Raw genomic sequence first — 16008 nt, 5'->3', positions numbered from 1 at the left:
TTCAAGTTTGTTCAAAGCATGATCATCGGGTTAAGGTGGGGCAAAGTGAGAGAACAAATATCTACATAGGAATGTATAGAGAATTTTTTTTTTAAATCTTCTAAAAACCATTTGCCTAGAAAAACTTACCTGCAACACAAATTTTGGCGAGCGCTCGCGATCGCTAGCACTACTGAACACGTTTCGGGTGTGACTAAAACAAAATCAAACGTACCCCAAAATATACAGATTTTTGTGATTTTTAGTTGTTGTTACCATAGCAACAGATTTAAAATTTCATATATATCATAATTTTTGTCAAACTGAACACAATAATTTATTCTTTTGTTTAAATCCATCTATGTTTGAAAATATGCAATAAATTAAATTTTTGGAGTGTTGTTAATATATTTATGTTTCCATGGTAGCACTCTTAAGCTATTCATTTGCCCATGAACAGTTTTGAATAATTTAAAAATTCAATATGTTTTGTATGTGATTATTTTAATTTGATTAGCTAAAACTGCTGCAATTTTTTGCAAATTGTGTTCAAAATAGCTTTAAACGGCCAATTTTCATTTTTTTTGCTCACCTGAGCTGAAAGCTCAAGTGAGCCATTCTGATCACATTTTGTCTGTCGTCCGTCTGTCTGTCTGTATGTCTGTTGTAAACTTTTCACATTTTCAACATCTTCTCAAGAACTACTGGGCCAATTTCAACCAAACTTGGCACAAATCATCCCTAGGCAAAGAGGATTCAAAGTTGTGAAAATTAAGGGCCGTACCCGTTTTCAAGGGGAGATAATTAGAAATTAATGAAAAATTTCGAGAAATTTTCAAAAATCTTCTTCTCAAGAACCAGAAAGCCAGGAAAGCTGAAACTTGTGTGGAAACATCCTCAGGTAGTGTAGATTCAAAGTTGTGAAATTCATGACCCCTGGATGTAGGATGGGGCCACAATGGGGGCTCTAAGTTTTACATAGGAATATATAGAGTAAATCTGTAAAAATCTTCTTCTCAGAAACTAATCAGCCAGGAAAGCTGAAACTTGTGTGGAAGTATCCTCAGGTAGTGTAGATTCAAAGTTGTAAAATTCATGACCCCTGGATGTAGGATGGGGCCACAATGGGGGCTCTAAGTTTTACATAGGAATATATAGAGTAAATCTTTAAAAATCTTCTTCTCAGAAACTAATCAGCCAGGAAAGCTGAAACTTGTGTGGAAGCATCCTCAGGTAGTGTAGATTCAAAGTTGTGAAAATCATGACCCCCGAGGGTAGGGTTGGGCCACAATGGGGGGGGGGGGGGTCGAAGTTTTACAAAGGAATATATAGAGTAAATCTTTAAAAATCTTCTTCTCAGAAACTAATCAGCCAGGAAAGCTGAAACTTGTGTGGAAGCATCCTCAGGCAGTGTAGATTCAAAGTTATGAAAATCAATATCCCTGGGGGTAGGGTGGGGCACAATGGGGGGTCGAAGTTTTACAGAGGAATATATAGAGTAAATATTTAAAAATCTTTTTCTCAGAAACTAATCAGCCAGGAAAGCTGAAACTCGTGTGGAAGTATCCTCAGGTAGTGTAGATTCAAAGTTGTGAAAATCATGATCCCTAGGAGTAGGGTGAGGCCACATGGGGGGGGGGGTGTTAAAGTTTTACATCGAAATATATAGAGTAAATTTTAAAAAATCTTCTTCTCAGAAGCTAATCAACCAGATGATTCTTTATAATTGTTAAGGCTTTGGCTCCAGGACAATTCTTCGGCCTCACAAGAAGGTTCAGAGTTTGACGTAGCTTAATATCCCATATATAAACAATTGTAAAGGATCTTTTTGAGAACTGCAATACTCAACATGTGGTATGACTATAAAATCATCCTGTTAGAAAAGGGACTAATGATTATAAACATAAGAATATCCAGGGGGAAATATGGATTTTATTTATACAGGATCTACATGTATTATTGTACATTTTCCAGATTGTTTGTATTATGACTCCATTAAGCTGACTTTATCATACCTATTGTTCCTCAGGTGAGCGATGTGGCACATGGGCCTCTTGTTTAAAATTTATATTACCATGGCAACGAATTGTTATAATTAAAATATGCTGCTGCCTCATTTTCAATAATACAGCGCCCATTAGAATTTAAGAAGCGCGATGCATTATGTCCTTTGAAAAACAGTACTAAGATTTTAAAGATTTCCTACGTTTGAATTTATGTTATTTTGTTTAAGGTTAAATCTAATTCATTTACATCTTTATATTATATTATTTTGTTTTATTTAGATTAATATATTTGTTTTCAGTATTTATTCTTCATAGGGTTTCTTCTATGAAATAACAATATATATATTTAAGTTTCGCGTTTATTCGCGAAAGTTACGCGTTTATTCGCGAAAGTTACGCGTTATATTGCGAAAGTTTCGCGTTTATTTGCGAAACTAACGCGTAATATCGCGAAAGTTTCGCGTTTATTCGCGAAACTAACGCGTTATATCGCGAAAGTTTCGCGTTTATTCGCAAAAGTTACGCGTTTATTTGCGAAACTAACGCGTTATATCGCGAAAGTTTCGCGATTATTCGCGAAAGTGACGCGTTATATCGCGAAAGTTTCGCGTTTATTAACGAAAGTTTCGCGTTTATTCGCGAAAAAAATATTTTTTTACCTACTAAAATGAGCTCAATGGGCTTTCGTACTATGGGCTTTCGTAGTGAATACAAAATTTGTCATGTTGTAAATTTTGTATTTACTGCCACCCGGTAAATTCAAAATTTACACAACATGACAAAAGTATTAACCAATTGATAAACGGGGCGTGTAAGTTTCAGCCCAGCCAGTTTCTATTCAGAGCTGTGAATTACACTCAACAAGAAATCAAATTGACGCAAGCGTCAAATGGGCCGCAAAAATATAATTGTTGTATGAATCATTGGTTGTTAACATAAAAACACACCACAAAGAAGAAAATAAGAGTTGGTTGTACTAATCTTTATCATGGTAAATTTTAATATACTTTCAGCAACTTGTTTTAGTAGAGTTTAACATTTTACTATTATCATAAAGAATTGATTTCGTTACTGTAAGCATTTCTAACGGAAATTGTATGATCATTGCCATAGTATGAAGTAATGGAGAACACATTGCATGATTTGTACATTACTCTAATACAAAGTTCAACTCATCATATTTCTCTTAGAGATTATGTATTTCAAACCATTTTGGTTTTTTTGTTGTTGCATTGTATTGAATGAAAACTTAATGCATTAGTTTAACATATGATTTTAAGGGACCTCATAATAAAATAAAAATGGATTAGTTCAAATTTTCCAGTCAATTCAAATTTTCATTTCTGTCATATTCTTGCGTAAATAATTGATATAAAATTAAATGTCATTTCATGATATTTTCTACAACATTTTACATGGAAATATAATAAATACACACGCAAAGTCATTTTATTTGACACGGCACATAGAAATTCAAAAATATCATTTATATAAAATTTAATGACATTCAGGTCTTTAGTATTTCAGGTCTTTAGTAAGTCCCGCATACCGATCCTGATGCATTGTTTTGAAAAGAATGAAGAACTCCGAAATTTTCCGAATAGATTATAGTCTCGATAAAAACGCGCCACTAAGTATGACTTACTTTTCATTTACGAGTAAAACAAAAAATACATGATATTTTCTAAAAGGCATAAAAAATATTTCTACATGCAAATTTACTATTAATTCATAAAAATAAGCATAGTATTCATGCGCGGATCTAGAGGGGGGGTCGGGGGGGGGGTCCCGACCCCCTCATGGAAAATGAAAATTTATTAAATTTACATAGTAAAATTAACCTCGGACCCCCCCCCCTCCCCCCCCCCCTGGCAAACACAATTATCATTCGGACCCCCCCTGGAAAAATTTTCTGGATCCGCGCATGGTATTAATTCTATTAAAAAAAAGAACTATCCCGCAGAAACACAGTAACAATAGGCTATTTAAATGTGTATCAAATAACGGACCGCCTTCCGGCGGCCCGTAATAAGAAATAAAGGGAATAATACTTTGCATGTAGCAACTAACTATGTAATAGTAACGATTTTGTTTGGGTCGATAATTTTTAGGGCTGACGACAAGGAACAATTTTTGTCGTTAGAAAATCAACAAATATGTTTAGCTCCACACCTCGTGACCAAGTTAGTGTACGCCTCGTCTGTTTCCCCTTGAATTAACAAATACTTCCGCTTTCGGTTTGTCTGTAAGTTAAAATGTCTAAACAAATAGAAAACGTAGAGCCCCATAAATGTGCTATACAGGACTTGTTGGATAAACGTGGTGGAGGGGATTTAGCACGGAAACAGTACGATTTACTGGTGGAGAAAACGCAAAACCCTGTCACAAAATCTCTCCCAGGAAAGGTACTATTAAATATATATATATATTACGGGTACCTGTACGACGGCGTAAAAGCGTCTTTTCAATTTTATATAAATAAAATCGTTTTTACAACATAGAAATTCGTTTGATTGATTGGAAATCCCTTTCAACGATTTAGAAATTCCTTTGTACGATTTTGAGGTACGCGTATATACACCTTTCAAAAACAGTAACAGGTGAAAGTATTGAATTTAAATGAGCAAAGAGTTATATCTCAGAATTTCATTTAAAACCCTGTTTGGCAGGCTATATCATTGTTTCAACTGTGCAACATATCAAACTATTATAATACTAGCATGACCCCTTCTTGCACCCTCACAGCTCCAGATGGGCCCACAATCCAAGACAAGAGAAAAGTTTGAAGAGCTGTATAGTTTTATCCGAAAAATACAAGGGGACAGCTGTGCGGAAATGCAAAAATTTGATTCGTTGCTGACTTCCTACCAGATATGGCAGGTATGTAGCAAAGACAAATATTTATATATGAATTCTTCATTGAAAATATCTTTTTAATTAGTTGAAGGAATGGAAACCATTGCTCCCTAGCTTATTCATTATATTGATACGCACCAGTAATTCATTCATTGTTTTATTTATAGGAAATTACGCTGTTGGTTGTATTAAAACAAAAGTGAATGATATTTATACTTAATATCTAATGTACATGTACTTAAAAATTCCGAATAATGTATCTTGTTTCAACCGCATCTTGTTTTGACAATCTTATCGCTTACATTAATGGATCAATAAAGAAAGTACACTCCATTTGATGTTTGAAAAAACTCCAAAACTGTTTGTTGTAGTTTCTATGTAAAAAATCACTTAAGTTAATACGTGTACATGTAGAGATTTATTATATAAATGGTAAATCATATAACTATATCATCAGATATACAGGAGTCGTAATTATATAAATATATAAGTTTTAATTTCAAAAGGTGCAGTGATATATAATTTGTAACGAGCATAATAAGAATACTGTACATGTTTCACTCTTGAAAAAAAGTCAGCGGAACAGATTCAGCAAAAACCCTCAAAGTCTGGGGAGGGGTCATTTAAGAGAAAGAAACGGCCAGGAAGCCATAAAAGGCTGAGCATGACCGTGAGGGAATCCAAGGCGTGGCCTCCACCCCATGACTGGCCCGTGAACAACTCTACCCAGCAGTCGGACGAAATTCAAAAGTTGAAACACGAGAACGAGTTACTTAGTATTAAAGTTGATGAAATGACCACAAGGTACATGCAAATCGACGATTTGAGTTTCTTTTTTAATTCATGGTGAATTTATTAACCAAAGGTACCAAAAGGATTGTGAGAATTATTTTTTTTTTGTTGGTGCGCGAGGATGTTTATTTTCATCATAAAGAGTCGGAAAATAAATTAATATACCAAACTTTATGATCGTTGTTTTTTTAAATGATATTTTTTTCTCGCGATTGTCTTCTATTGTTTTATTATTTTTATGTTACGCCACACAATTTTTAATATGTAGGTTGAGTAAAATCGCCAGCGACAAGCTCACGGACGGAAATCCCAATTTTGCCAACCTGAGTGACAAGAACCGACCCACGAAAATCGGGGAGAAGTTTGGTCAGATGTACGACGACGAGTGGAGCGAGGCCTTCGATGAAATCAAGCGCACGTCCAAGAAAGAGGACGCGGAGGTGTACGAAATACTACTGAACATCGTTTTGGTACGTTCTGTTAGTGGGCGTAAGCGGGAGCGAAAGAATCGTTCATAGAACTTACGCACTGCTGGCAATCGGTTTTTGGAACGCAGTTTATATTCGCAATTCAAAAGTGAACTGCATTCTTTGTTTGTAAAATAAAAAAATACTTCTCAAGATTTCTGTCCTTATAGCAGGTTTTGACACTTTAAAATAAGTAAACATGCTTATAAATTGAAGAACATATTGCATGACAAAATTATTTTAGTTATACAAGTGGGTAACCACACGACATCACGGTGGGCGTCTTGACACGGATGTTTGGTGTTAATTTAAATTTATATATAGAGTTTTCGCCAAGATTTGATTTAAAATCATAGTGTTATGATTGTTACTTAGTCTATAGTGTTGTAGGCGGAAATACATCCTTATTTACATAAAATCTTCGAAATATTATACCATCGTTCGAATAATGCACATACCGGTTGTATTCGAAGAAAGAAATGATAGATTTTGAATATTGTTTCTTCATGTCTATGTAATACATTAGTAAAGAGTGCATAATTTAAAAAAAAAAAATTTTGGACCATCTGAAAATTTAGATAAAAGTAAGAAAATGAACGGTGAAATTCATTTAGGTTATAGGTATACAACCCCCCCCCCCCCCCATCCCCCCGATTATGATTTTAATTTCATGATTTTGGGGAATTGACCTTTTTTGTATTTGACAAAGGTTCTGCCAGCTATCTATCTTTGTAAGAAAGTGAAAAGCTCTTGTTTAACAACAATCACGTGTTTGGATAATTGCGTTATAAAACAGTTAAATATGGAAAAGAGCTCTTCTTAAGTTTTGAAACCAACAGCCTTGTAGTGTTGACATAAATTTAGCAAAAAAAAAAATGTTGGTAAGAATGTCAGTAGAACACATTGAAGTTACTTTCAATCCAACAGGCTGGTCAAAAGTTCTGTCAAGAAGTGTCGGAGACCCAACTTACATCCATAGAGAGAGGAATGAGTGAACCAATGCTACGACCGATGTGGCTCAGTGGGGAAAAGGTGAGAATTAAAATGGGAAAGAATCGCAAGTATTTAGTTTTTAAAGATTTGACCGAAATATAGGAAATAGCTAGTATGATATGGCATTGTATCACACAAGTGTTTATTACATAAGGCCAGAATGGGAAAGGTGACTATATCGAGTTTTGTATCAAACAAATTAAAAATGTCAGTCACATTGGTCAATAAAGAGAAAGGTGAGTACATCTAAGTACTTTTATTTTTAATGTCACAAACGGCCCAGCAAAAAAAAAAAAAAAACCCAAAAAAGGTTTTGACGTACATCATCTCTCTTGCTGGTTGATTTCAGGAATACTCGGTCGAGGAGTTGGAAGCAAATGCCAGTTTCACAGCCTCTCTAAAGAAGTCAGCTAAAGAATTCCGGCGGGGGGCGGCCTTGGCATCAGTACTTCCCCTATGTACGGTACGTCGTCACATCCGTAATGTCCAGACTGACACCACAGTCAGATGTGGTTATATTTTACAACATTTAGTCATTTGTCGCAATTGATTAGTAATATCCAGCCGAAAATCCTAGAAATGGGTCACCATATACACCGTGTACATTTCAACCATCGCAGAAAGCCCACGAACGTTCTTAAACCTGGGCCAACTCGTCGAGCTATTTTCGGTTTCATGAATAATTCAAGCAAAACTCCGATTGGCTTTTTTACACTTTTATTGACGGAAATCACACCAATAGCGTGAATGTTAGAAACAACGCGTTTTTCATAATATTGTCTAGTTAAAGTTTCACATTTTTATTTGTAGTTTTTAAAATAAAAAATACTTATGAAACCGACCATGTTTATTGAATTGACCATCAAACAATAACGAGATAGTGGTCATTGGTTTCTTATGATTGACAGTTACCTCAAATATCCATCTATTTATTGACCCTGTAGTTGTTGAATTGTTAAATGCATGGATCTACTTCACAGATAGCATTTCCTGTTAATTCACCCATGTTACATTTAATAAATAATCGCTCTATTAAACATTGTTGTTCTGAAGAAGGCAGTGAACTAGTTTTTGAAACAATTTTCTTCTGCTGCCAATTGACAACTATTTATTTATCATATCATAGATATTCAAAGATGCTAAATTCAAAGATATTTGCTCCTATGACGTATACAAGATGGAGAGTTTGAGCCTGTACATTGATGCGTGCATCGAGTGCCTGTGGCTGATGTCTGTACAGGACCCACCCATGCATATCACGTGCTTACGGAAGGGAGACAACTACGAACCCGCCCATTACGGTATGTTTTTAACAAGGGGAAAGGCCGTGGAATACACGGTGTGGCCTGCCGTGTTTCTGTATAAGAACGGACCACTGGTCAGCAAAGGATATGTCAAACTCAAATGACAGCATTAATTGTTGTTGATATCATTAAGGTTCTCTATCGTATGTTTTCTGAAATTATTCAAATTGTTATTTTTTTCTTCCAAAATGCTTTTCTATGTATGATTAGTTTATTTTATTTACATCTGTTATGAAATGCAGCTTTTCGTGAACGGGTAAGGGTATATAGCAATTGGCGGTTTATTTATATTTTTGTTTTGGTCCTATATATTACATACATGTATTATAACTTGCATAAGTTAAAAAAAAGTGCTGACGTCATCACGGTCTTCCATATTTTAGTCAATTTCTTTAATTTCTTTAAGTCTTTAAAATCTATTAAAACTTTAGTCCATTATTTGTGAAATTGTGGTCAAATTTGAGATCATCGTTTAGAAATGATCTCCACGCTGCAATGTGTATTTTTGTTTTTGTATATTATAAAATTAATACTGGCTTTTTTATTATAACAAATGTTTGTGTACTAAGATAAATCTCTTACAACATACCATTAAATGTACATTTTTTTTCATTTTTATTATTTTCATCAATTTTACCACCTAATATATTGATGGTACATATATTTGATGTTATTATTTGTTAATCTGTTTTTTTATTATAACCTGATATTTATGAATTTTGAATTTGAATTAAATAAAAACAAATAAATGAAATGAAGAGTCATTTCATATAATTTACAACATGTTTTTAAAACAATTATTTGTAATCGGTGGTAGCTATGACCCTTAGCCCGTTAAAAGAAAGCGGCAGAGTGGTTACACGGTCGTGTGGATTACTTATTGACCACCCAGCAGCCATTGTGTGCGTGTAAACTGTAATTAGGCATTAAATAAACTCGTTCTGATAGAACATAACTACATAAACAGGTGAAATGTTAACCTCATAGATATAAATACCACTACGGGATAATGAGGATTCTTTGATTCATGGATAATTGTAAAAGACAGATGAATTAACGGTTAATTATATGGATTTACTTGGATAGGTTTACATTCCTAGAAACTGATGCCAGTGTCAAGGTGCCGTATAAACATTGCTTAAACTTGGCCGAATATATTATTTATATAGACATATTGATTACACGTTAACGCAAATAAAGAATATTACTAGCTCAGCCAAAATTGCAAATTCAAACAAACTCTTACACAAACTAATATCACATTTAATAAAGAAGGTTATTCACAAGAAATTTGTATGTCATAGTAGGCCCCCAAACGTTAAATATAAGGGATATTTCATTATTTCAGATTAGAACAAATTATTAAAGCAATACATCATTTAATTAAGTTCTCCTTTTGAATTTCTGAGATGTATAAAGACATGTATGAACAGAGAGTTCACAAATGTCCTTACAACACAATGAATACAATAAAATGTTGTTTACTCAAAATTTCAACAGAAATGGATTTCAAGTTAGTTTTATGTTTAAATGAATGCTCTAAAAATGATTAATGAACAAATATTGATATTTACATTCAATTTCTTTGCTTTAATTAAGTTTCCAAAATATACCTGCTTTTGTTTAACTTTAACTCGGAAAAATGTGAAAAATAAACAGTGCTAATTTCAGAGAATATTATTGACCTGTCGAAAGTTGGTCCAGTTTTGAAAATTTACATAGGATATTAAGGGCAGAGTTGTTTCAACTATAACTGAACATAACTAATAGAATTGTTAATCAAATTTATCAAGTGGTATGGATATTTCTGTATTTTATAATCATATTCTACCTCTGTTATAAGGAACGGGGCTACAATTTGAACTTTTAATCAAGTTACAATAAGTGCTATCCTAGTCTATATCTGTAATGCTAGTATTACTGTATTATCCACACACCCTTCTTCCGGAATGCACACAGGCTATCTGATTTGAGGAGTAGGGTTAATTTTCCGAATACTTTCGTCAGTGTCACAGAATCTCAATCAATAAATCATTAAAAAAGGAGCCCCCTATCCCATTCTTTGTATTCAGTGGATTTTGTGTGGATATATTTATATGAAATATTTTAAAATAAACACACAGCAATTTTGTAATTTGCATGAGTGAATTTTTAGATAAAATCAAATTTAAAAGCTCAAGGTAAAAACACATCGCTCATAACATGCTCTGTTTACTTGACGACACTGTAACGTTTTTGGTATCAATTGGTTGTCTTTTTCGGCACGGTTATAACACTTTTTCACACAAGACTGCATGATTATAATTCACATGAACGTCATTCCACCTATACGTGGTCAAGGAGATGCAAACAGTCGGGTAGCCATGTGTAGGTTCTCCATCCCCCCAGTAAAACGTAGTGATTTCCCTTTGATCTGCAAACCTCCAGATACCGCCAGAGAGAAAAGCATCAATTCGGAAGTTGGTAACGCCAGCTTAATGCAAGAAGTATTATGAATGCTAAATAAATGTATACACAATCTTAAATTGTTAAGTGTATTGAGAGTCTTTATATTTTAATACTTTTATAATCTAAGGTAGCATTTAGAGCATGAGCATGATTTTAATGCAACACATGTGATGCATATAATTAAAAATTGTTCTTGTATTTGTTCTTATGAAATACTCACGTCCGGTGGGTAGTGTTATATTTCCGATGAAGTTTTGTTTTTGCGGCGAGTCGATCACCATGAGTCTACCCCCGGACTGCTGGCACAACTGGCGTGCGTATGTGTCGTTAGCCAGAGTTGTCTCTGGTTTGTAACATATGGAGAAAAAGTCATCGTACAAGTATCCGTTGGCTGTGCATTTCGAAGTTGTGAAATCTACAAGGAAAGGTAACATGTAACTGGTAACCTATTTTCGAGATTCACAGTTTATATTTTTTTCAACATGATCAGATTTTACGTAGGAATGAAATATACTCTCAGAGAATTATGTTTGTTTATAACTACCGATATTTCTGAAAGAAAGCTTTCGTCTTTTTTTGAATTATGTGTCCAATTAATGATATCTATGTCTTAAAAGAGCTCAAGTATACAATTCAGTCAAGAGCAAAAGGTTTTAATTCTTGAAAAAAAAGTCAGGAAAATCAAAAATCATTTTCATCAGAGTGGGCCCAAACGAACAGCTACAAACAATTGTTTTCCTTTGGAACTTGAGTGACAATATGATCTCAGATTCATTCAGATCACATCTTGCATTACTAACATCCAGAATCTAGATTAGAATCCTTCTTTATCTCTTGTTCAGGAACAATGTTTTCATAAAAGCGCCAGTATCAAAATTACTGTATTTATTTAATTTTCCAACAATTACCACGACGTGCCTGAAACTATGAGATATAAAAGATGTCTAAGGTTCCAGGATTATGAATGACTTTTTAAGGTTTCTTTTAATTAAAAAAAATCTATTAATATCCTTTTTAAACATTCTTATTTTTTAAAATTACAGAATCAATTTTGGTATAGTACTGTGAACTAAATAAATGGTTGTGAAACCAACGTCACGTTTTTTTTTTTTTTTTTTCACAACACCATACAGTATGGTTAATGTATTGGAGACGACCTGAAAAGTAAATATTAAATGATGAAAAGGCAATACATTCTTTATCTCTTTAATAAAAGATCCATTATATCTGATCAATATATGACTACCATTTTATAACAAGTAGTGGATGTTAATGGAACTTTTTTAAAAACCTACAATCAACGATAATGAATTATTGATTGATCAATAACAGTCATTCTTGAAAGTGAATATTAGATTTCGGTACCTCAAAGAAGTAAACACGGATAATTATGATTAGATAAAAAATGATTACTGGTGTTAATTAGAGTGGGATCAAAGTGTAGCTGTTGATGACTTGTCTGTGAATGCAATATTCTTTGGTTAAATGAAAATGTAAAGGATACACATTCATTAATTTACTTTCTGTCTTTATATATCATGAGTGTTAAACTCCAGAAATGTAATAATCAACAATTTCCCAGAGTATTCTAACAAAAAAAAAATGATTAAATACATCGTCGTATTTTAATAATATGTCACTGGTTATGATTTTAAATCCTTTTTGAGCAATTTCTTACTGATTATAATACAATGTAGTTTAAAATCTAAACCTAACGTCGCGCGGATCAATACGTATTGTGACGAGGTACGAGGTCAAATGTATTTTCATAAATTTTCCGAATGAAATAAAAGAAAATTGTACTTGTGATCCAATATTAATGTGTCATTCAAACCAAACAACTTTCAATTTTACCGTTAAGATTCGAATAGGACAAACTGCTGACGACATTGAAGGAATCGTTTCCATGGTTACCGGTGTCTGTGTACAGCCTACAGTTTTCGCCTTCAATCACCACGGACTGACACCCCGGGGCATAGTGGCACTCCTGAAAACAGTCCGCCCAGGGCAGGGGGCTATTGTCGAACATCGGAGGACTAGTCGAGGACGAATCACCCGTGGGGGCAATGTGCCGCTTGAACGTGGTTTGATTGAAAACAAAACACCGAGCTGCAAAAAGGGATATGTATAAAGTTCTAAATAGGATGAAGGGGATTTCTCTTATTTGTAAAATTCAAACGTTCATGAAATTGTCACACAGTCAAACAAACGATATCACTTACTGGGGCTATCAATCTAACATTCAATCAATACATATATAAATTCGCGACAAGGCCAGGTAAAGGTCTTTTTTTCAATATTTAAAGATAAATAACTACATATAGCCAGCCATGAAACTATACTAATTTCTCCAAATAAACGTTTGTCTTAATGTACAAAATAAAAGAAAACAAACAAACATAAACCAAACCAAAACAAAACAAACACCCTTAAAAACAAACAAATAAGAGGCCCATGGACAACATTGCTCATCTCAGCAACGGCAGCCATGATAAAATCAGTTTTATAGAGTCATATATATACAAAATACCTGGACAACGCAGTAGAGTAAATCATGTATCAATTAAAAAAATTCCATTGATATTCTGTTTATCATTAAGCCCCTTTTGTCGCAGGATGATTTTATTACAGTTCCCAAGAACATTTAAATCAAATAAGATATACACCTTCATCAAACTTGTGAAGCCCAAGAATTGTCAATGGCCCAAATTCTAAACATATTTTATGAATTAAAACTTTGTCAAAAAGCTTCCATTCGATTTCTAAAGATTTTTTTATATATACTAGTACCTGTATATTCTGATGTAAAATCGACACCTCGCCCCCATATGTGGCCCCACCCTACCCCCGGAGATTATGATTTGAACAATTGAATCTACTCTACCTGAGGATGCTTCCACGATCCACACATGTTTCAGCTTTTCTGGCCAATCATATTTCTCTATACTGAGAATATGTCTCTATTTATGTCCCACCATACACCCGGGGGTCATGATTTGAACAAACTTGAATTTACCGTACCTCGGGATGCTTCTACACAAGTTTCAGCTTTTCTAGCTGATCGGTTTCTAAGAAGATTTTTTAAAAATTCTCTACGTATTCCTAAGTAAAAGTTTGACCCCTATTGTGGCCCCACCCTATCCCCAAGGATCATGATTTGAACAAACTTGAATCTTCCTTACCTGAGGATGTTTCAACGCAAGTTACGCTTTTTCTTAAAAATTTACTCTATATATTCCAATGTTAAAAATGACCCCATTGTGGCCCCTCCCCACCTCTGGGGATCATGATTTGAACAAACTTGAATTTTCTCTACCTGAGGATGCTTCCACACAAGTTTTTCTTGCCATTTAAGAAGATTTATTAAAGATACCATCACTTTTTCAATAATTCCTAATTATCTCATTTGGAAGAGGGCGAGTTGAATCTGCTTTACCGCCTAGTGGCCTAATGGCCTAGTGGTTTGGGAGAAGAAGTCGAAAATGTGAAAAAGCTTACAAACAGACAAACGGACGGACGCCGGACAGAAGGTGATTAGAATAGCTCACCTGATATTTCAATTATTTCTCCATGCTTCATATATTCATTTTTTCCCCTTTTTATTTTTATTATTAGAAAGACGTTCTACAGTGGCGTATACCTATAATTGCAATGATTATTATAACTCCTATGATTCTATATGGATGAAAATAGACCACAAAAGCATTTGTATCTACCATAGAAATTTTATTTTATTGGGGTTTTACGCTTCAATCTGTTTATACATGTAGATTAAAAGTTTGCAGAAGTTAGCAGGACTGTAACTTGTTTGGGAAATCAATCAAATTAAGACAAATCTTCAATCCCAAGTCCCTGATAATTAATTTCTTTTAAGTCAAAAATAATCCTGAATGATTTTTATTAAATTAAAATGCGATTTAAATTCTTTAATCTCGTGCAACTTTGATCATCAATAAATAGTGATTTTTTCTTAACGCCAATAGCGCCCTGGTTAGATTTAAGATTTGGAAAATCAATACTGAAGGAAAACAGTCTTTCTTTTAATTCCTAAAATCTCACTATAATGGACATTTTTGGGATTATGCATTCAGGTAGGGAGGAGGGACACTTTTTGAAAGTGAAAGGGGGGGGGGGCACTTATCCAAAAAAATTTGCAGCGAGAAAAAATGGGGGGGGGGTGCAGGCCCTCCTCCCCCCTGATGCTACGTGCATGGCATTATACCTTTCGAAAGCTAAAAACCAGAGAGGACTCTTTCCTTAGGTAAAACAGCTTAATCTTTAAAAAAAGAAAATAAAAAGTAGCTATATAATCAAATAAAAACTAAACATCAACATAACACACAAAGATTTTGACGAAAAAATCACTGACCGACCAAATGTCTGTAAAATAAAATAACTCAACACCACAACAAAATTGTCTTTTTGCTTCCCTTTTAAAAGAATACATGTACCGGGTCTAGTATATTGCACATCGAAATAATTCTACAGCTATTCAAGAACTCTCCGGACAATTAATGCGGTTGAAAAGACATTTTAAACAAAACATTGAAATTATTTTTTTTAGAAAAATTATATCATTCATATAAATAAATCTCACCTGTGTATGTAGAAATGAAGAAAACAATAATGTTGGTTGCGCTGTCCATGGCTAAACTTATATAATGAAGTATAAACTGAGATGAGGTATAGCAAAAATTGATTAGAAATCAATGCATTCATAGACTATACCTGTGGCAGTTCCGCTTAATTAAGTGGATGCCAAAGTTGGCAATGGAATATTGAATTACTGTTTAGACATAAAAATAGATATCTGTTTTTGCTTGAAGTCGAGAAACGCACAAGGCGGAGCACACCAGCCCAGATAAAGAGAGAGAGAGAGAGAGAGAGAGAGAGAGAGAGAGAGAGAGAGAGAGAGAGAGAGAGAGAGAGAGAGAGTTATGTAATATTTTTCTGTTAATGTATATCTGTACGTTAAATATCAGTATGAACCAAGTCGTCTTAAATGGGAATTTGAACCCGACATCATCATGATTATTTCGTGTAGTCCGTGATTTTTCTTAGGGTTTTGACCGATAAATAAACGGGTCGTGCAGATTTCAGCCCGGACAGTTTCTACAGAGCTATCACTATGAATTACAACTATCACAAGAAGTAATGGGAATC

General features: G+C 34.1%; 2 protein-coding genes across 2 annotated transcripts; one reads left to right on the top strand and one right to left on the bottom strand.

Moving 5' to 3' along the window:
- Nucleotides 1-4179: 4179 nt before the first annotated feature.
- Nucleotides 4180-9009, top strand: LOC105342364 (uncharacterized). The gene is made up of 7 exons (XM_034447313.2): nucleotides 4180-4390; nucleotides 4731-4865; nucleotides 5416-5645; nucleotides 5902-6103; nucleotides 7028-7132; nucleotides 7443-7556; nucleotides 8220-9009. Exons 1-7 carry the CDS (start codon nucleotides 4241-4243, stop codon nucleotides 8499-8501), a joined length of 1218 nt encoding a protein of 405 aa, XP_034303204.2. The 5' UTR covers nucleotides 4180-4240; the 3' UTR covers nucleotides 8502-9009.
- Nucleotides 9010-9593: 584 nt separating this feature from the next.
- On the bottom strand, nucleotides 9594-15518 carry LOC105342365 (hepatic lectin-like). Its single transcript, XM_011449286.4, has 4 exons — nucleotides 15443-15518; nucleotides 12700-12954; nucleotides 11066-11260; nucleotides 9594-10870 (listed from the first exon to the last, which is right to left on the bottom strand). Exons 1-4 carry the CDS (start codon nucleotides 15489-15491, stop codon nucleotides 10665-10667), a joined length of 705 nt encoding a protein of 234 aa, XP_011447588.3. The 5' UTR covers nucleotides 15492-15518; the 3' UTR covers nucleotides 9594-10664.
- Nucleotides 15519-16008: the final 490 nt, after the last annotated feature.

This window comes from Magallana gigas, chromosome 2 (assembly GCF_963853765.1).
Source record: "Magallana gigas chromosome 2, xbMagGiga1.1, whole genome shotgun sequence".
Lineage (NCBI taxonomy): Eukaryota > Metazoa > Mollusca > Bivalvia > Ostreida > Ostreidae > Magallana > Magallana gigas.
Note: the sequence above shows the minus strand (reverse complement) of the source record. Positions and strands in the feature narration are given on the sequence as shown.

Coding starts and splice junctions, on each gene's coding strand:
- LOC105342364 (XM_034447313.2), top strand. CDS start 4,241: ATGTCTAAACAAATAGAAAACGTAGAGCCCCATAAATGTGCTATACAG. Junction 6,104..7,027: donor TACTACTGAACATCGTTTTG/GTACGTTCTGTT, acceptor TCAATCCAACAG/GCTGGTCAAAAGTTCTGTCA. Junction 7,557..8,219: donor CAGTACTTCCCCTATGTACG/GTACGTCGTCAC, acceptor ATCATATCATAG/ATATTCAAAGATGCTAAATT.
- LOC105342365 (XM_011449286.4), bottom strand. CDS start 15,491: ATGGACAGCGCAACCAACATTATTGTTTTCTTCATTTCTACATACACA. Junction 11,261..12,699: donor GTCCTATTCGAATCTTAACG/GTAAAATTGAAA, acceptor CTTTCCTTGTAG/ATTTCACAACTTCGAAATGC. Junction 10,871..11,065: donor TATAACACTACCCACCGGAC/GTGAGTATTTCA, acceptor TCTTGCATTAAG/CTGGCGTTACCAACTTCCGA.